At 37.8% G+C, this 22,337-nt stretch overlaps 1 protein-coding gene across 10 annotated transcripts in view; it reads right to left on the bottom strand.

Moving 5' to 3' along the window:
• LOC113112374 (fibroblast growth factor receptor 2-like) overlaps window positions 1-22,337 on the bottom strand; it is a 42,265-nt gene that overhangs the window by 13,204 nt on the left and 6,724 nt on the right. Inside the window, exons 3-10 of one of the 10 annotated variants that reach the window (XM_026277912.1) lie at window positions 16,861-17,127; window positions 15,345-15,419; window positions 12,200-12,369; window positions 10,886-11,009; window positions 6,966-7,156; window positions 6,582-6,720; window positions 3,241-3,437; window positions 1,971-2,110 (exon numbers count right to left, since the gene is read on the bottom strand). In XM_026277912.1, coding sequence (XP_026133697.1) covers window positions 1,971-2,110; window positions 3,241-3,437; window positions 6,582-6,720; window positions 6,966-7,156; window positions 10,886-11,009; window positions 12,200-12,369; window positions 15,345-15,419; window positions 16,861-17,127 — 1,303 coding nt within the window. Of the gene's footprint in view, window positions 1-1,970; window positions 2,111-3,234; window positions 3,438-5,850; window positions 5,996-6,581; window positions 6,721-6,965; window positions 7,157-10,885; window positions 11,010-12,199; window positions 12,370-15,344; window positions 15,420-16,860; window positions 17,128-22,337 lie in introns of all 10 variants that reach the window. The other 9 variants (XM_026277913.1, XM_026277911.1, XM_026277908.1 and 6 more) reach the window with 9 other exon arrangements.

The raw sequence follows: 22,337 nt of genomic DNA, 5'->3' as shown, positions 1-22,337 counted from the left end.
ACCATGAATATTATCAAATTCCAAAAGTAAAACATTTAGAAAAGAGAGAAAGTAAATATTGGGCAATATTGATAATGCTATCTATCGCTTTAATACATTTGTTGTTGGAATGGTTTCCAACAAAATCTTTCCTTCCATATGTCTTGCGTTCCTCTAAAAACACACGTCTTAGCTTGTCTGCCCAAAGGCAGCAATTCCTTTAGTGGGTGTGAAGTTAAATACATAAAACACTGCTTCCCTTCACCTATAGAATGAGCATTACTGGCCATAAGCTGTGAGCATGTAAGGACTGATATCCACTAAATCACGAACAGCTTAATCCTACAAAAACTGAGCAACTCCACCTGTACTTGTTTGGTTTCAACCATTCATTTAATAAATAAAGACTTGGTTAGAGTTTAGAGTTGAATATTGGCATGTTAAACTGCTTACAAATCATCCCTGAGACAATCAAAGTACAAACAGACTCCTTTTTAACCAGCATTTTCATTACAGATTGCTTAAACAGGCTTTCTTAGTCATTAATTAGGAATCTGAACAGTTTTGGCAACACCACGAAAGTAGATCCATTGTAAATCTCCAAATGATACCGGAAGCATTTTGTAAATATTAAGCATGAGGATTAAACATTAATCTGAGAGTCTGAGTTCCTCTCGTTAGTCACACGATCAGCCGAGGTCACAGAGTCAGAAGAGGACGCGTGATGCTGACAGAAAGTTATCTGGTAGCCACTTGTATCTTAGAAAAATGTGTGTTTGGTTTCTGGAAGAATAATAAAGCTAACCAACAGAGGCCTATGTTGTGTTATTAGTGATTGATTCTACACTGCGCCTACATTAACCACAGGTTAATAATTAGACATAATGGGATTATAAGCATATAAGAAGATTAGCTTCACATCACAATGATTTACAGGTGGAAAGGGTGCTATACAGATTATACAGTGAATTTAATAACACCTACAAAAATATATTTCAATAAATAAAAAACAAGAAACATTTTAGCTGTGTACATATGCAATTACATTTGCTTCAATAAAAATGAACGAAACTTTATAAAACTTAACGTAACTTTTTCAGAAACTATCAAAAATATGTCATTACAAAAGAAGAAAAACTGAAAAAAAATGAACTCAGTCGCACAAATTTAACATTCTTTTATTTCAAATATGCTTCATTCTTTGTTAATGTTTTTCAAAGCTTCGTTTTCACTAATTGTGGATTCTGAATGCATTGCCACCGATTTCTCTTACGCTTTGCATTTTTTCGTTTGGTGTTTTGACACAAACCTCTCATGGGGGCGGGCTTAACAGTGATCTACTCTGATTGGATAGTGAGCTTTTGATGGACAGGTGCTCTCTGACCGGGAAGTACAGACGCCATTCAGTGGCGCGCATTTAGAATCCACCATTTTTAGCAAAAGATATACCATACCAAGCAATGACTCATTTTAATCTGTGATTTTAACTAAACAACTGTCAGGTTTTGTTTATGTTTGGAAGGTTGATGGGTTGCCATGTCCACTTATTATTAAGCATCTTTGGGACTCTTATTTGGGCTCGGCTCATTAAATTATACAAAGTTACTAAAGTAGGCAAATCGCTATATTCTGCTATGTGGCTTATTCCTAAAATAACGCGTTTGGATTTGAGATTATTATGGCCTTGTTCTTGTTTGCCGCTTTTTTCTAGCAATATCTGGCAACGTTAATGAGTCACATACACTGTGATTTCTTGCACCTCACATTCAGAAAAGACACAACTCTGATATGCGTTGAAATACATCATTAATAACTAGTTGTTGTAGAATGCATTGTCACTCTCGTAAAACCGAACTGTGTGTACAAGCACTAACAGGTGAACTGACAATCTGATTCAGCCCGAGTGTGTGTGTGACCTTCCTGAACCAGGTGAATTAGTAGATTACTAGAGTCTTGTAAATGTTTAAAAAGTGAAACACAAGGATGCTCACTTGTCTCGGGAGAACTCCCAGCGCGGGTCCTCAGGGAGGTCGTATTCTGGAATGGGGTCGTCGTGGGCGGAGCTACGGCGAGTGGTGATCCTGACCAATGGCGTGCTAGAGCTCATGGAGGAGCTGGAGTCAGACGACACCTGCAAGAGGAAAGACGGATGGCTGATCACCTGAGTCTTGGAGACAGCACCATACACTATTAACACCAATGTGTGTGTGTGTGTGTGTGTGTGTGTGTGTGTGTGTGTGTGTGTGTGTGCGTGTGTGTGTGTGCGTGTGTGTGTGTGTGTGTGTGTGTGTGTGTGTGTGTGTGTGTGCCTTGAGCAGTTTAACATTAGAAATACAGTAAGCCGTGACTTATATGACACAAAAAAATAGCACAAAATCTAATGCAAGGTATCAGGACTTATTGAGCCCATGCAGTCCTTTTAGGTTTTGTCAATTTTGTGAAAATGTAATGGTTTCAAAGAATGTTTCCAACTTACCACCATATAGTATATCTTCAACTTCTCAACAAAAAGACTTGACATGTTATTAAAGAAATTGTTATGTTATACAAAGGCACTGCTGTAATAAAAAATATTTAAATGAACAAACTTTTCAAATATTTAATCTAGAGTACTAGATCTTTGTCATTCATATATATATATATATATATATATATATATATATATATATATATATATATATATATATATATACACTATAAATCAGCATGACGTATAATCATTGTAATAATATAAACTATAAATAGAAAAAGTCATTTATATAATTATCTTCTGAATTATCTGATTATCTTTATATAATACATAAAATACATTTTAATGTCAACATGTTATACCAATAATTGAGATTATTTTAAAGATATAATTATGTATGATATAATTTTATATAAAATATATACAATAAAATAAAGCATCACATATAAAATATAAAAAATATAAAAAGTCATTAAATTATGTCATTATCATCTCAATTATCTTTATACAATATATGATATTGAAACATTATGAATTAGTACATCTAAAAAGAAATGTAAATATTACATGTAAAAAAAAAAAAATCACACTATTTAAAGAAACATTTATGTCTATAGCTTAAATGTCCATGACAAGTTAAATGCCAAAATGAAGTTGGTTTGAATCACTATACATTAATCTGCCATTAAAAACTCCTACTAATTCTACACTTCGAAGGCAAATGATTCTCGTGGTAGTGTGAGTGTATGTGTGTATAAGATCTCTAGAACTCTTTATCTACTTTCTGTTACCTGGCGGCGCAGAGGGATCTGTTTGGTCAGCTTATGCACTGCCGGCTGACCGCCGAAATCAGGCTTCTTAGCCGACGTCCTCATTCGACAAACCACCACGATCACCACCATACAGGCGATGAGAAAGACACCTATGCAGTAGATGGCGATCTCCACATAGTCCGGAGGGTACTCCTTCCTGGGGATGTCCGGCTCTGCTGTAGAGTAACGAGAAGAATCGAAAAAGAATCGGACAAAGAAGTGAAGCGAGTCCTCCAGCCGAGGAATACTGCACCAGAAACCTTAATGTTGCTCACAGCACAGTTTTAAGATGGTTATGAAGGACATTAAGGTTTCAGAGCAAGATGTTCCACCAGTGATAGCAAAACAGAAGAGAAACAGGTGAAGGTGACAAAAGAATTACAAGAAGAATCAACACACACACACACACACCTTTGACATAAAACTATTCTCAAACTATTAAATGTTCTCCATACTACTTTCCTTCCAAGCAATAAATAACTTATAAAGACAGTCTGACCAGTCTGATTTTATTTAATATTTCTCTTCCTTAGCTCAGAAAATGTTTCATTTAAGTAAGCTATAAAGTGATTTTGAAGAGCAATTACAAATTTAGAGACCGTATTAATACAAGTGATATTTACGGTTTCCTCGAAGAAAAACCGGAGGCTTAAGCCTCAATTTGAACTGAGATATTAAAGAGATCTCCTTTCTGATCTTCTTTCCATTTTAGCATATTTCCTGACACTCAATGGCCCCTGCAAACATACTCGCGCTCACTAAATGGTTAACATATGACCACAGCATTAAAGTACTTCCTGACATTTAAGGTTCTTCAGAAATGCACACTTCACGGATACGATTGACACACAAACACACATACACACACACTAGCCTCCAGACCGCAGACCAGTAAGTGGTGCCATTTGCGGTCAAAGATTGCATCTGTTTCCTTGTCAGGAAATGGACTCTTATTAAAATGCAGTAAGGTGCACGCTGTTGCATTTTGCATGTCTTGTGCACAATGACAGATAGCCTTTGTGTTCATAAAACTATGCTGAATTCACTAATATTCATGTATACCTGTCCAACTTATGTATTCTGTATATATATACAGAAAGATCTAAATCTAGTCGTAAATCACACTCAAAAACACACACAGGCACTGACACTGAGGTTGTGAAGTGGCTCTAATATGAGTGGCTCATGTGAGAAAGTAAGCAAATCTTGGGACTTTCTTTAGAGAAGAAAACAGTTATTAGAGCCGAATGGAAAAAGACTTTGAATCATATAGGAATAGTTCATCAACATTTTATCACCATTAACACCCTCATGTCATTTTAAACTCGTCTGACTTTCTTTCATCAGTGAAACTGCTCTTTTTCGTCCAATGGAACCATATGGTGACCAGCGTCAAGCTTCAAAATAAGGCATTTCATATAACTAGTGTGATATATTCTGAGTCATATGATAGTATTGTGCAGAGGACAGAGTACAGAACATATTCCTCATGTCTCTCATTCACAGTTTCATAAATTCTTTCATATAGAACTGGATGTTTTTTTCATTTGGCGTTCCACAGAAGAAAGTCAGTCATACTTTAAATAACATGATGGTGAGTAAATAATGACAGAATTGTAATTTTAGACAAACTATTCCATCAAAACACGTATTACCAAACATGCAACCAATAAAATGTTAGTTGGGAAGAGAAAATTTAAAATAACAGGGATCTTGAGATACTTGGGTGCAATTTTAGACATTTTCAGCCCAAAATATTATTTCATAACTCTTACATTTAATGAACAAATTCATTATGATGCTTTAAACGTTCAACAATAAAAAACGTTACATTTTAGGGGAAATGAGTACCAAAGTTATTATTGTTAACTAAAACCATTAAAAAAAACTCACTTAAAACAAAATAAATCTATTAACATGATAAAACTCTATAGAACTAAAAATGACAAAAACACAACAAAATTACAGTATTTTCCAGACTATACGTCGCACTTTTTTTCATAGTTTGGCTGGTCCTGCGACTTATAGTCAGGTGCGACTTATTTATCAAAATTAATTTGACATGAACCAAGAGAAATGAACCAAGAGAAAACATTACCTTCTAGAGGGCCAGAGGGCGCTCTATGCTGCTCAGTTCTCCTGTAGTCTACACTGAAGACATAGAGCGCCCTCTCGCGGCTGTAGATGGTAATGTTTTCTCTTGGTTCTAAATGAATGTGACTTATAGTCCAGTGCAACTTAGATATGTTTTTTTCCTCATCATGACGTATTTTTGGACTGATGCGACTTATACTCAGGTGCGACTTATAGACCGAGAAATACGTACTAAAACATTAAATTAAATACATTTAAATAAAACTCTAAAAAATGAAAATTTATTCAAAATATTAACCAGAATATAAGGAAAAATACATTATTGGAGCTGTAATTTCATTATTTTTCTTTGTGAAATATTACCATCTATCATGATACTAAAATAACAGTCCCAAGTGCCTCGTGGTCCCTCTCAATGACCATTGGTGCGATATCAACCAATGTAGCTTTGACTTAAAGGAAGTGTAGAGGAAGCAGTAGAGGACGAGTGTATACCTGGAAGCACCGTCAACCAAGCAGTGTGATAGGAGATCCCAATAGAGTTACCCGCCAAGCACGTATACTCGCCCGCATCCTGGAAAGTTACATTAGGCAGGTAGAGCACCTCGATCTCTTTGTCCGTAGTGTTCACACCTGCCGTCTGAGAGAAACAAAGGAGGAAACAAAGGAGAAGAGGAAGATGGGATGTAGATGAAAGAAAGAGAAGAAAAGAAAAGAAACAAATCAGACCCAAAATACCAAGAAGAGAAAAGATGATGTTCAGTGTTGTATTTCTCATCTACACATTACAGAGATGGTAGATGTTCCTCTTCAGGAGAGAGGATCGTCAAATAGGAAGGGCAGGGGAAAAAATGAAGGCCGAAATCTTTGCACCAACACAGGTGAACCCAGCGGATCCTCAAGGGTTCATGCAAACACAAGTGAAGATCATGGAAAACAAGCCGCTGCCTCTTTGCCAAGGAAGAACCGAAGTGAAGCGATAAATGAAAGAGGAAATAGTAGGAGGGAGACTTGACACAGAACAGAACAGAAAGACAGTGGCAAGGACAGACCAAAGGCTTGTTTCCATGGCTGATTGGGGACCTGGAAAGATCCACCAAAAAATAAGAAAAACCACACCATAACAGCTCAGCGAAAATCCCAGGATCACCACGACGGCAAAAAAAACAACCCAAAACACCAGCAGAGGGGCAGGGGACGTTGAAGGCCTCGTTCTTGTTTTTTACCTGGAAGGACAGTAAGCCAACCGGACTGGCTGACCTGACCGATATAATTGGACACTCGGCACGTATATTCACCAGAGTCCTCTTCCGTGACGTTGGTGAGCACGAGCACTTCCACGTCCGAGCTGTTAATGCCCGAGCGCTAGGGGGCGCCGTAACGAGGGACAGAAACACACATATGGGAGCCTGTTATAATCTCTGGTTCTCTTTAGGAGAGCAGAACAAGGAGCACCACTCATTACATGGCATAAGAATATATCCTGCAAGAATAAAGTGTTTTTGTATCTTCTCATTCTTTCTAAAAGAAATCAGCTGCATCGAAACATTCCTGTCCCCCTAAGAAAAGGACAAAATGTGTGAAAAACGGAAGCCTAAATAGCCTAATACCTTCAACACCCTGACGTAAGGGAGCCCGTCAGGACCGTAACGGCTGCCGTTCTTCACAATGTGCTGCAGCCACTGGATGTGAGGTTGAGCATCACTGTAAACTTTACAGACGAACTTAGCGTCCTCTCCGACTTGCACAGTGACGTTGGCCGGCAGACCTGCCTGAAGAATGGGCCGGTGAGGAGAGCGCTCTGATAGAAAGGAAGAAGAATGAACATTAGTATATTCATATTTACTAAGGAAACTACAATTTGGGTCGGTACATATTCAAAACATTGCACATTGCAACACATTGCAATTTAAAAGTTTTCTATTTTAATTGGTTTAAAATGCTATTTGTTCCTGTGATGCAAAGCTGAATTTTCAGCATCATTATTCCAGTCTTCAGTGATCCTTCATAAATCATTTGAATATGCTGATTTGCTGCACATTTCTATTATTATCAATGTTGAAAACAGATGTGCTGCTTATATTTCTTTGTTGTGGAAACCAGCCCAATCTGCCTGGTAAGACAGTAAAGATGAACATACGGTGTTCAGATCACCACCCTACTGTCCTAATAGGCTGCTGTTAAGACTTCACAAACAGAGACTGTTGCGTTATCTCTGCTGATAAGGACTGAACAAACACAGATGAAGAAGGGCAAAGTGGGGTGGGGTGGGGGTTTAGACAGATGTACAGTGTACACCATGTATCAGATGCGGTTCCGGCAGCGTTGGCGTATCAGGAACCTTCTCGTTTCATTTCCTTTTTCCCATTAAAAATGATCTTACAAAATAAGAATGCTTTTTTTTCTGTTTGTTTTTCCAAAAGCCACAATAAAAACCAAACTCGTTTTGAGTATCTAATACACATCAACTTTAGTAATTAAGGTGCCTATAATTAAAAAAATATATATATTTATAAAAAAAACACTTTTTTTAGATTTCATTTTTATTTTATTACTTTAATATATTTTTATTTTTATTTTAGTTCATGTTTTAGTAATTTGGTTGTGTCTTTGTAAGTTTTATTAGTTTTATTAGTTAATAAAAGAAATATGCCTAAATATATATATATTTTTTTTATACAAATTTTATTTTTTAGTTATTTTGGTAGAATAGAAAAGAAAAGAAAATATTATTTTTTTTTTTAAAAAATTTCCTGGAAATGTTTATTTTATTTCAAGTAACTATTTTATTTCAAATAACAATTTTTTTTATTTTTTTTTAATGGTTGTAGTTTTAGTTAACTATAATAATCCCACTATGGATGCAGTAAGAACTACTCTATAACGTTTTCCAAAGAAAAACTAAACTAAGCAGTCTAAACCATACTACAAACACACACCTCATTGTCTTAACAACACAACATTACTCTCACCCTGTAATTCTGACACGTCTCCTAGTTACCCCGACATACACAGACACACAAGCATGATGTCACACAGGATATGTGGAGAGATCAGCCTTCACAGACAAGCAGCAGAGGTTTGCGGGGGATGTAAGAGGATTTAGGACTGAGAGGCACAAGAGGGGGCACAAGAAAAGCTCAAAACAATGGTGCAAAGAAGAAAGAGGGAGCAAAAGAGAGAAGGGTTGGGGTCAAGGGATGCAAAGGATAAAGGATGCCCAACAGATGGGCAGTGAAAAGAAAAGACAGACAGATGAGAAACAAAAAGGAACAGAGACAAACTTTGCTGACACACAAACATCTAAACCTCACAAAATCTCCAAGTCAGACAGAAAGTCTTCCTTTGGAGACGCTAGCAAGTGTTTCAGATTGATTGTGTCAAGGGTTGGCTTTCGAGAACTGGTTTCAAATTTCCAAGGCTGGTTGATTTTATATGACAAGTGATTTTGATTACGTTTGTCGATTCATGTGTGTGTATTTTATTTTGATTTTAACCATTCAAGCACAAGAAGATGCAAAAGTGAAACTCAATTTGGCATTTGCACACATTTTCTCCAAAGCACACACACAAATAGCAGCCTCATATAGTGTGTGAATACTGAATTGAGCTTTCTTTCACATCGTCTTGCGCTTGAACGGACAAATACACAGAATTACATCCAAATATCATTGTAAACACAACTCGTTTTGTCTTAAGTGTACGCAGCCAGCATTTTAGACTGAAAACACATGTGTAGAAGTTATAGGGGATCTGTGCTTAATGTCTTAAAGTGACAGTTGTCTTAATATTCCTGTTGTCATTTTTGCCATTAATGTTAATCAAAGATAAAAACTAAAAAATTTGCTGATCTTGCATCCCAACGCAAGACTGTTGAACTCTGGATAAACTCCTGATTTAGCATCCGTGGACCAAAAACAGTGAGGGAGGGGTTCCTGGGGTTGTGGCACGGGATTGGTTGAGAGAGAAATCAGGAGGGATATGAACTAAGTTACTGTGCCAACTAGGTCTGGTGGTTTGAAACATCGGTCAGTAGAGCTTTTGCTGTATGGTTTATAAAGCAAAAGATGTGTTTACATGGAAGTAGTACTTAATATTATTTACATATTACCAAACATGACAAAAAGCATGAAGAAATGCAAAAATATGTGTACCAAACAAGTCAAGATGAGACAGGACATATTAATCTTTTAACAAAAAACACTATATTATTATATATACTGTTACTATGACTTAAAATGACTGTGATTTACTGCCAAACTCTAATGCCAGCAAAGCGTGAGTGGAAGTGGATGGTGACTAGAAGTCCTAGACTCAAATATTTATATAATACAGTATGTGCACAAATTGGTAGAAGAAGCTATTGTTGGAAGTGATCTACAGTAGAAATTTCTGGAATCTGGCTGACATCCACAATAAACAGCGATAATTAGAGTATTTCTGGCTCTTTTAAGTGTCAGCGCTTTGTACTTAGTCCAGCTTTGTAATGCAAGCCAGGTCAGGCTGGCACAACTTTCATTGACCTGTTCGAAGGGTCAGCGCGACTCCAATTCCGGCACAGGGAAAAGGTTTTCTCTTTTCCGACCTTCTTTTTTATCATCTTGCCATTTTCACTGACTTTCCAGGTAGGATAGTCTTACATTAAAGTGAAAAACAAAAGCATTATCCCTCAATCCTCTGCCTCTTTTCTCTCCTACTTTCTCTGATGAGAGTATTAGACTGAGCCAGACACAATAGGGCTTTACGGCCTTGCAATAAAACTGAAAAGAAAAACAGAGACTTTCTGAAAGACTGCTTTTACTTAACCCAGAACAGGGGCCCTAAATAGGGAGCATGTATATGTGTGTGTGAGCCTAGTATGTCTGCATGTGCATGGGAGCGTGCATGCAAAAATACAGCTTGGTTTCTTAGCTTCAGATGGGGCAGGTCTACTCAAACGATAAACTAGTGTAGACAGCTGTGAATTAAAGGGACAGTTCACACCAAAAAGAATGAAAACAAAGCCTTCCAAATATTTTAAAGCTGCATTATAGACATGTTCACAATACATATAAGAACAGCATGGATATAAAAGACTTGAAATATAGCTTCCATGTCATATTAAAATGATTTCTTAAGAATCATGTGACACTGAAGAGTGGAGGAATGATGCTGAAAATACAGCTTTGATCACTGGAATAAATGACATTTCAAAATATAATCATTGTGAAATATATTGTAATAATATTTCAAAATTTTACCAAATTTTTAATCAAATAAAGACATTCTCTTAACATAGCAATCAGTCTGCTAATCAGCTATGCTTATCGGCTACTATCTATATTCTCACAATGGCCAAACCTCATCTGTTTTATTGGACTGGCCAATATATAGACCAATCACTATGTAAATCCCTGCTCTATTGTTATTTTTAATATGTACTCTCTCACAAACTTCATTTGCTATGCTGTCCACCCAAAGATACCCACAGCAGTTTTATATGCCAGTGTCCAAACCAGCCTGTTAGGAAACACATGTAAACAGGACTCACCTACTACATCCAGTGTATAGGTGTGATTGATGGATCCGTAGGCGTTCTCCACCACGCAGGTGTAGTTTCCTTTATCAGAGGGAACCACGCTCTCCATGATTAGAGTCCAGTGCTGGAGCCGGAGCTGAGCGGGACAAATACAAAAAATACAAACTTAGTACAACAGAACACATTCGGAATAGTTTAGTCACTTGTTTATGCGACGTTCCCAGTTTGTGAATCGTATAACCAAACACAGCTGGTTGTTTTTGTTATTCTCAAGTTCTTCTCAAACTAAACTCCAGGTTTAGTTGAGCGTCCATCATCCTTCATTTCACAACAGTTGTGTGATGTCTTTCAAAATGAAGGGCAAATCTGACAAAACAAACAACAGAGAGAGAAATTGTCCCAGAAGACTATGGTTTTTTTGAGCAAGAGCACCATGGGAAAACTAATATCGCCGTGCCGACAGATGAGCGAGCCCCTGCCCCCACCCCAGGAATGCAGCTCTCGTGACTTCAGGCCACAAAATCCAGCGTTTCTTCCATGGAGACTTTCACTCCTCAACCCTCGGCCTTTTGAGACCCTTCAAATGACCACAAAACCCACCTGAGGCTATCTATAAAACATTTTAATAAGCTATTACTAAACATAATGTAGAAACTTGAATTTTCTGTATAGCTGTTTTGCCAGGATTTGGATTGTAAAAAGCGCTATAGAAATAAACTTGAATTGAATTGAATATTAGATCTTATTTTGACTAAAACCTGCCCTTTAGGCAGAAGGTGGAGACTTTTTTCATGAAGATTTGCTTTGTATATTCTAAAAATGCAATAATAATCCGGTTTATTGTATTTAACTGCAACTAAAATAATTCAAATACATTTCCGTTACAATATAAAACATAATATATATATATATATCTTTATAGTTTTGCCTGTGACTACTGTAAATGTTAACTTGAGTCTGAATTATCAAATGAACGAGTTCTTGGTCCTGTAGTCAGACACTGACTCATATCTGAGTCTTCAGATCAATCGAGCGTGAGCAGCTCAATCATTAGTGACCTTCTGTGTGGATCAGCTGTGTTTTCAGAGAAGGAAGAGCAAACAGACACTGATCGGGGTACATTGGCCAATCATCCTGCACATCTATTACACTTTAACCAAGAGTCAGTGCGTCACCAGCTGTTTCATGCTAACAATTCTGACTCATGTAAATCTGCATGTATAAAAAGATGTACTCTTTGAAAAGCATTAGTACTTAAGCATTTTTTAAATGCATTTTACCATGATGAGCGCCATTTCTCATCCAGCATTAGTGAAGATCTCTTACCTTGTAACCACCCATGCGATCCTCCTGTTTGAAGGGTTTTCCGTTTTTCAGCCAGCGCATTCCAGGCTTGGGATTTCCCGCTGCCGCGCACCGAAACTTCACAGTGTTGGCCGCAGGGACGGCATGCAGCTTCTTCTCCATCTTATCCGGCGAGGTCCAATATGGTGCCACTGTAGGAAAGAAGAAGCAATGACAACCATTTGCATCATCCAATCATCAACAAGAATCACACACTTGCAGTGCACTATATATATCTTTGATGAGTCGAAGCTTTTGAGATTACATGGAGCTTTGATATTCATCACATAAAACCTCCATGCAAACTTTCAGAGATCATATATCAGTCCTTGACATCTACAGTGTGTTTTCTATATCTATGTTTATGGAAAAAAGTAGAATCAAAGCCAGAAACAGTAGTTTATGGATTGTACAGTAGACTGAAGATGAACCAGTTTTGTTTTTAGCTGAAGATCAGCATTAGGTTCATATAACAAATACATTCAAAATCAAAATTGCAACATGACCTCGTGCAACTGCTAAATCAATGAAGGCAGCAACTGGAAAAATTGCAATATATATATATATATATATATAGAAATTAAATATATAAATTAAATAAATTAAAAAGCAAATAACAAAATTACTAAAATTAAAATAAAAAACAAATAGCACATAAATAATTCCAAAATGACACTGATTCAATGACACACAAAAAAATGCAATGAAATGGCAAATCAATCTGAGGTCCATTCTGATTCAATCCCAATATCCCAAAAGAAATGCATCATTGCCAAGAGACTGAGAAAGCAGGCGCCTGTCTGAAACTTAGCAAGGGGAAACAGGAAGGCATGACCACGGATGCAAATCGAAACAGTTATTCACACTCGTAGCCCTGCATGACTGCACCGCCCATCAGCTTAATGGAACCCTGCAACTCACAGTGAGCGGCTTAAATAAAAACATATTCCCATTTGCTCTGAAAACACACAAGAGAAAAGAAGGATAAAACAAGTTGGTCCAAAAGCTCAGCAGCTTGCCAAGAAGGAACTGGACCATCACATCCAATTTCTTTTGTTCGACAGACATGCTAACCGGAAGGTTGCAAACGACTTGATATCAGACGTGTAAACAGACATCTTCCCCTCAGCGTGAAGGCATGCTAATTGGTTTTCAACTCAACCCTTTTCTTCAACGTCTATCTCTCTGTCTGTTTTCTTTCTTCACCAACCAACTTTTTCATCTCATCTCATGGGAATTCTTTCATAACGGTCATTCTCTTCAACCTCAATGCCCTGAAGTCCAACAGACTACATGTCTGTAAGCCAGACTCCTTTTGAGAAAACTAAGATGGAAATGACTCTCAGACAGTTGGGCAGTAGGGATGGATGTCCTGGGCAACCCCAAGACAGGTGACCTCTAGTGAAAGATGGACTGACCATTGAACCTTTATTGACATTTTTCTTTAAAAACTCTGGGACTATCAACAAATACCACTGGTATCTGCAAAACAATCGGTCAGTAAACAGAAACACTGAAACATCCCAGCAGCCAATTCCATCATATTAAGCAGAGAAAGAAAAAGAAAAACATGAAAACCAGACCTTTAGACTTTAAACAATCCCAGCGTTGTCTACTCCAGCACACCTCACATGCAGACAAAACCTCTCAAAAATAAACTAAACTTTCTCATGAGAGGGGGGGGGGGGAATTGATGTTTTTGAGACTGCTGTTGTTGAGGCCCCCTTTGCACAGAAATATCAAAGAGTTCGGAGTGGTTCAACAGGGCAGAAATCCAACCCACTGAGCCCGAAACCACCCCAAGCATAATGTTAAACACCCCTCCATCCCAATCCCAATCCCCCCACACCCACCTCAACTCCACTCGTACACGGCCAAAGGCCAGACCTCCAAAGCATACACAGAAAAGTGTTGGGGCAGATCCAAACCAGAGCCCATTAGCTGGAAGACCTCGCTCCACCCCTCTTTCCAACAACTCTCTTTAATATACCATTTTGAACAACTCAAAACAGACTTTGTTGGGTATGGCGCTCATTTCAGCAATGGAAATGCAGTCAATATCCTTTCCTCACCTGTCAAGGCTTCTCTTGTGCATAAAGTTCTCAAAAATGAGAAGCATTTTGTGTTAACCGTGACCAAAAATAAAAACATAGATTGCTGAAGGAATGAGTCCTGAAACTGGAAATAAGTTACAATTCCATCGTCCCAAAGTCAATGGGTTTGTGGCCTGAAATAAAGTCTGTGGTTAGTACTAGCGCAATATATTGTTGTTTTATTTTACAACATATAATACATTGGTTTTACCCCACTCATAATTTTAAATCTTTTATGCATGTTGATCAAGTGGCTAAATGGGACTCCATGGGTTGTCTGAGACATTAAACATCATCATATCCAACAGGAAAACTCATGAACTCGCTTATATAAGATGAAACTGATTGTTGGAAGTATAAGAGTGATGATGATGAAGTTGTGTGACTGTAGCTTTAGCTTTTAGCCATTGTATTTAGGCTTCAAAATTCACATAAGTTGTGTTCATTTGTAAATATTATCATGATGGACAAAACATGTAAGAAACATAAACTTATTTTCCACAATAATCTCAAAGCCAATGGAAAAATCCTGGGTTTTTGCTGAGGAAACCAGTTGACTTCCAGGCTTGCCAACAAATACAAGTCATCCTTGCAACACTCGGATTATTAACATCTTTGGAATGTCTCTTTTTTTTCTATATTTCGTTACTATTTCACCTCAAGTCTTTCCCTGCTATTCTCAATTCTAAACACATCCCTTAGCAGAAAATTACAGACCCTCATGGACCTGAGAAATGGAGAGCACAAAGACACAAAGAAAGAAGGAAGGAGAAGTCCTGGAATTCTGGGAATGTGTCTGTGCTGGAATTCTTGGTGACATACTGAACATCAGGCTCTGCTGCAGGCCTGTCCTATCAATAGAGTCTGGTTTCACTAACAAAAAAAATGGCACTAACAAAAAAAAACTAATACCTTTGCCAATATGACAACACTATAGCAACCGTGCTGCATCTAAATTCAACATCGGAAATACAAGTGGATTTCATATGGTACTCTGAGCCAACTGGTGTTCGGTCCCCGGTCCTGATACTCACGTATTTGTTCACCGTCCACCCCGACATCGTCCGATCGCTCCGTGTCGTCCTCATCGTCACCGGATGAGATGGCATCTGCAGAGAGTACCGGGAATACTATAACCGTGCTTTGTTTCTCCTGCCGTCACAACACCCTGACTTCTATGCTAACAATCACTAATCAAATATTTGCTTTTTTGATGCATTAAAGGTGTAGTATGCAATATTGACAACTAGTGGCTGAAATGGGCACTGCAGTCCAAATTCTAAGTATTACTTCTCCCGCCTCCATCTCCTCAGACGCGATGCTCCGGCGGGTTGTCAGATTGAGGACACTCAACAGGAATGAACACAATTAACACTGCCTTACACTTTATGTTTATGAGTGCTTTATCCACATTTTAATATGCCTCTGATCATAGAGCTTTTTAGATGGATGCCGAGGCTATTTAGGTCGTGTACAATCTACGATCTCTGAGCCAGTCTGTTTGCTGCCTTCCATGGCTTCGATATACTGTGTTTTCCACCAACCGGCAATCCGGGGTGTCTAAATAATATTGGTTAAACTAGCAGTGGGTGGAATCACACAGACCAAAACAAAAACAGACATTACGACATAGAAGGCACATTTTCAAAGTAGAATAACTGGCTGTAGCATTGCTTTTAGGAGAAAGAAAAAAAATATGAACTTAGCATATTTCCTAAATACCAGTGAATGTATAATTGTGTATATATGGTGATTTTAATTTATTTCAAAAATTACATACAGCAACGTTAATACAGTAATAACAGCATTGAGCACAGCTCATCAAATCAAACAATTTTTAGAGTACAATTTTAGAGTACCTTATTTACAGTATTAAATTTACTGTCTGGAGTCTTTATTTTTAAACTCAAGTCTTATAAAATGTGAACCTGTTTTAGCACTGATGCCTGGCTGGCTTTGTCATTTATTTGTTATGAATAATCATTGTGTCCATGCAAATCCACAGAAAATAAACAAAGGAGATTAAGTACCTTTCGTTCATAACGAATTCTGAGGAGAATATATATATTTCTATATATTATTTTTAATAGATAAATATATCTTTTATATAAATAAATTTATATTTAAAAAACATATATAGCAAAAATAACTGTAATGTGTCATCATTTAATGTTACTGTGAGATAAGATTGTGTTCAGTAGCCCAGAGCAACTATGAATGCTAGTTAAAAAACTGTCCAAAATATTTTAACGACGTGTTAAATCAGACAGACAAAATGTCTGTATAACACAATGACAAAAAGTGTAAGCTATAAGCTAACATCAACTAATAGAATCTTAATATTCATTTTTACAGAACCAACGAATGTTCAAATCTCAGGACGTAAATCCGAATGGTGCATGCAAAGACATTTTAATGACTACATTTCCACTTCCTTGCATTGTAAAGTGAGTTATGAATGATTGATGATGATGAGTGATGAAGACTCATCCACGGATATCAAAGTCTCATTCAGCAGATGGCACCACCTGTGTTAGACTGGTGTCTCACCTGTAACGTTTACGATGAAGCAAAGCATGTCGCCGGCCAGCGAGCCCACGGCACTGCACGCGTACAGGCCCGAGTCCTTAGGGGTGGCGTCGCGGATCTGTAACCACTCCTGATCTATGAGTGTGCGGTTGTCAGGGCCCAGCGAGGAGCCGTCTTTGGTCCAGACGATGGCGGCCGCCTCGGGCAGCGGGCAGCTGAGCTTGAGCAGTTCACCCGGGTGCACCGAGCACAGAGTAGGCTTAGAGTTTTGGTTTTTGGTTGGAGGCTCTGCAGAGCGAAGGGGAAAAGAGAGGAGGGCAGGAGAAAAGGGGTGACAGGGTGCACAGAGAAAGAGAAAGAGTGTAAGATGAAGAACACTGCACCAAAATAACATCCCTAGAGTGACTAGTGTGGAGAAGAGGCTTCAATTAAATGAATAGTTCACCCAAAAGTCAAAATATCCCAAATACAGACACCTCAGAGCATCCAATTAGCTGTGAAGCATGAATACAGAGCATTTCTGGAAGCATGTAGCTGTACCAGTGGGAAAAAGTGTGGCATTAGCAGTAAGCTGAAATGAAAGAGGTGCCAGTCGAGAAATAGAGTTCAATATTTGTTCATTTCATAAACAGAGTCTTTGGTTTTCCTTTCCCTGTCATTTCAACCTCGACCTCACGCATTAGAATTAAGCCTGTTATTGCCGGTTTATTCCATTATCTTTAATTATGCTCTACAATAACTATATTGCCTAGCCAAACGCTCATACGGAATGCCAAATGGCCTCAAAGTGAGGCACCTAAAACAGGAAAATCAAAGGCTTGATTTGAGATTGAAATAAGGTGGTTTGGGCATTAAGGAGAAAAAAAACTTAACTTAGTTAACTTTGCAATTTATTACATAATATAATGTTTTATCTATTTAATTATAAATTCTAAAGTACATACTTGTAATTATATATATAATATACATATATATATTGTTGTTTTAGATATTTGTAAAAAAAAAAAAAAAAAAAGTCATTAAATTTGCATTTGTTCTGTAAATCCTACACCCATATCAGCTGACCTCTATTTATGTGAAGCAATATGTGATCAAGCATTTAAGCAAAACATACCAACTATATCCATTTCAATTCACCTGAGACTGCATTGAGAGCAAAGCCAAGATGAACAGAAATCAAACGCCCCAATCAGGTCAGAATGAGAAGCAAAGAGTGAGGATTTCATGAAAGTTATTCTATCCATTTAATTCACTTAATCTTATGGGTAGAATGATAAACCACGAAAAACACTGCACTGCATAGTAACCACACTTGATGCAGATACACAATGACTCAAATGAGGTCGAAACTGCCTTCAAAAAAAAAAGCCATCAACACTTGCTAATACAGATGGTAACTGTACAATCTGTATGATACAGTTTGAGAAACACCAGCACAGATATTAGATTTTTGGACAATTAACATAGCTGTATGATTTAACCCAGACCACAGAAATGCAATACAAACCACAAACACATTCAGGGAAAACCTGGACTAATTGCTCAATAATTTGGCCAGTACACCATGATCCACCTCCAAGTGTAAGAACCACTAATAAACTTCTGACACTGTAAAAGATCCCATAATTCTACAGTACAAACAACAACTAACTGCATCTAGGCAGAAACTATGGATTAAGACAGACTAAACAGCTTACTAAGCATGAAAAAGACATAAACTTTGAAAGCGAGAAGTATGGAAAAACATGATCAGACTTGATCAGCGGCGCAGAGACTGTCCCAACCTTTCTCGTAGTAACACACCTCTCTTCCTGCACATTCTTGTCCTATTGTGAATGTGTATGGTGGAGTGAACTACTCACCACAGGAAGGGAAAGTCGTATGACTCGCGTTCAGTCCTCGAGGGGTTTGGAGTGTGCTTGAAGGTCTAAACTCTCTCCCCAGGCACACTGCCCTACACACGTTTAGTTCCTGTATTGTTCCTTTTTTCACGAGTCCGGAAACAATTACCTTTTCCTTTTTGTCTTTCGCGACGGTGCGGCCTTAGAACGAACTCTGATCTGTTGATTGATGGGACCGGTATTCATTGCCTTGCTCTTCCGGAGGCCTCAGTTTGTCCAACTGTTATTTAACTGTAATTGGCTGCGTATTTCCCTCTATTGTACGATTAAAGACGAACTGAAAAAAAAAACGAGGCCTGCTCCCACTCAAGTCCTGTTAGAAAGAGCCAACACATGTGGATCAGTTTTTTTACATACACACTTAGGAAACTCTGCAGCATGTCCAGTGGACAATTGAGCCTCACTAAACTTTTAGTATGTTAATAGTGAACAGATAAAATGCTGAGGGGAGTTGAATTAAGCAGTGCAAAAGATTAAGCTGTGCATGCTGAAAGCAGAAAGATCCATGCAGAAAAAGGAGACAGAAGAGCTCTCCAACTAATTATTCCAAATTATTATGGTTTATACATGTATGCATTTGGAAGACAAAGAGTAACTTCTAGAGCAAGCTCATTTTAATCTGACCTTTCTTTTTATTTTAAAAGTTAAAATTGGATGTTGCTACCATCATGTTTTACCAGTAGTGCTACAAAGAAAAGACAAACCAGCCAGTTTCAATCAGTTTTAGTTGATCAAATGACTTTGTCGACATTTAAAAACAGCTTCATTATTCAAAGGTAAAGAAAGCATTTCTCACAGCACCACGATAAATTCTGTCCTGTTCTGGCAGAGAGGAACTTGATGCAAGCTCAACCTCTTTAAACATTCGACATGCTTTCATTCTCTTTATTCTTCAGGTCCAGTACATCTGTTCTTTACCATCAACACCACCTCCTGCTCCTCTGATTTGCTCTTTGACCTTTCACCTCTCACCCTGCCAACCGACCCCCTGCCGTCCACAAGACACCGACCCTCCACAAATCCACAACCTGTTGACATCCTGAAAATTCCAGATATTGCTTCTGGGGAAAGGTCAGAGCTCATGATGTTTCGTGATGACACCCCCCCCCCCCCAAAAAAAAAAACCATCTTCATTAATCGCACTACAGAGCCCAGTGCAATGCTTGCTACCAATTTTTGCGCAGTTCATTCAATTATTTTTTTCCTGATTACAAATGTTAAATATTTGATTGTGCAAAAACAACAAACAAATGTTTTACACAAACTTAAAACATTGAACAACATTCAAAATTATTGAAAATAATTTAGATTAAATAGGCTAGAACATGCGGATCAGACTGTGTGTGTTGGATAATAAATATATTACAATACAATTAAAATAACCAAACAAAAATGTAATGTTTTAATCCTCTAACATCCACACCACTTAGGCTTGGCTATACTTCACTTTCAGGATTCTGACAGTGTGCGCAGATGTCTCGCAGACACTTCTGATGACAACCCCCCCCCCCTTCCCAATGTCATCGTCCATCGCAATGTTTCATTGTAGACATCATCCAATGCCAATTTGGTAGACATCGCCCAACCCTAATCAAAGCAACATCCTACTCTGCAACACTTAACATCTTTCCTAAAACTGGAATAATAGGTGAAACACATGCAGGGGAAAAAGCCCTCAAACTCAAATTCTGGAGGTGTGACTCTGTCTGTTCTCCAGTGTTTTGATGAGAAGGCTATTGAAAAGCGTACTGTGAGTGGCGGTTATTATCAAACGTTCCGTCAGGAGTGACAGATACCGACTGTCTCACACTTCCCGTCTGCTTCACCACATGTCATTTGCGCCTCAGCTAGAACAGATAATTAGGCTCTCGACCAAACTGTGACAGGATCCAGTCTGTCCAATTCTCACACTATCATCCTTCTGTCTCCGTCCTCTTGGTGAGATGGAATTGAGACTGCTGTGTGCTACACTGAGTGCTCGTGTCAGTCGGATGAGATGTGAGAAGAAACTATGATGAAATGGCTCTCTAATAACAGATATATACACCTTAATTCCACTTTTTCCAGGATTTCCCAACCAGGGAGTTGCAAACCCCCAAGTCTTCATACTTCAAGGTACTATATTTGTTGATGTCAGATGCAGTTCCATTACATGAAATTAAATTATACTTAAGAATCAAATAATCTAATCTAATTCTTTTCAATCTTTTTATTTTTATTGCATTTTGTTAAGAACGGTCGTTTCCCTATTCCTGATAGTTTTTGTTCATGCACACATCGTAGTTTATGCCAAATTTAATTTAATAAAAATGCATAATTTTGAAATCAAATTAAATCATCATTTCCATTATTTGTTTAGCCAAAGTTATTCATTACACACACACACATACACAAAAAACGTCAATGAAATCAAATCTATTTCCATTACGTAATCTTATGGCCAGAATTGTTCATTTACAACAACACAAAGTACTTCAATAAAAAGAAAAAACATTTTTTTAGCATTTTTCTAAAACAGTTTGCCCATGCAAAAGTCATTGTTGTTGCCAAATATAATTTAATAACAATGCCCCAGTCTCACAATTAAATAATTAAAAAATCTAATTTACTTCCATTGATCCTATGGGTAATTTTTTTTTATTATATTCAATGAAATGTAAAAGATTACTTAAAATCAAACAAAGTACTTGCATTAAAAAAAAAAAAAAAAAAAAAAAAAAAAAAAAACCTACATCAGAACAGTTTTTGCCCATGCATAAGTTGTTAGATGATATTGGGGTGAATTGCTATGCTGTTGTGTTTCTGGTACTACAGGTGGTTGCTATATTGTTGCTAAGTGGGAGCTTCCTGGCTAGATTCACCTTGAACTCTTGATGACATTCTGGACCCTAGATATTCCTCAGGTCCTCCTTAAAGTATAATAGCAAACCATATTTGCACACCTGCTCTCAAAAAAAGGACAAAAGGTGTGGGACGAGTTACACTCCAAAGTTTAGTAGTTAGAGTTAGGGGTCTGTTTAAACAGTAGTACTGGCGCTTACCTTAGCAAACACTGATAATTAGATCACAGGGCTTTAGCAGACAACCCATCCGCCCCACACAAGTAAACTTTACCCAAGCTGCACATTCACCCTGTTGTCCTTTCACATTCCCTTCCTTGCTTATTTTCTCACCCTTCCCATTTTCTACACCAGTTAAATCCCAACACTCTTCCATGGCCACTCCTTTTCTTTCCTAATCACAATCGCCTTTCAAATTGTAATTTCTGCAAGCTTTATTGTTCTGACAATGGCATGCCCAGTCAAAAGCACAGACCTCTCAGGGGCGCCTACGGCAACACAAGCATGGACAAATCTCATTGGCCAACTTTCCCTCCAAACCCTCTGGAGTCACATATAAACACTGGAATCTGGTGGTAGATTTGAGCAGACCGCTAACTTTAAAATTTGTGGTCTGATCTGTACTGTTTGTGCTAAAGGCATGAATAATGCATCAAATGGAGCTTCTTGATGAGAGTTGTGGTAGTTGGTTTCTAATGGATTAAATTAATAAAATGGGCAATATAAAATAAAAAAGTTCCCTGTTCATGACCTTAAA

Source organism: Carassius auratus, chromosome 13, assembly GCF_003368295.1.
Source record: "Carassius auratus strain Wakin chromosome 13, ASM336829v1, whole genome shotgun sequence".
Taxonomy (NCBI): Eukaryota; Metazoa; Chordata; class Actinopteri; order Cypriniformes; family Cyprinidae; genus Carassius; species Carassius auratus.
Note: the sequence above shows the minus strand (reverse complement) of the source record. Positions and strands in the feature narration are given on the sequence as shown.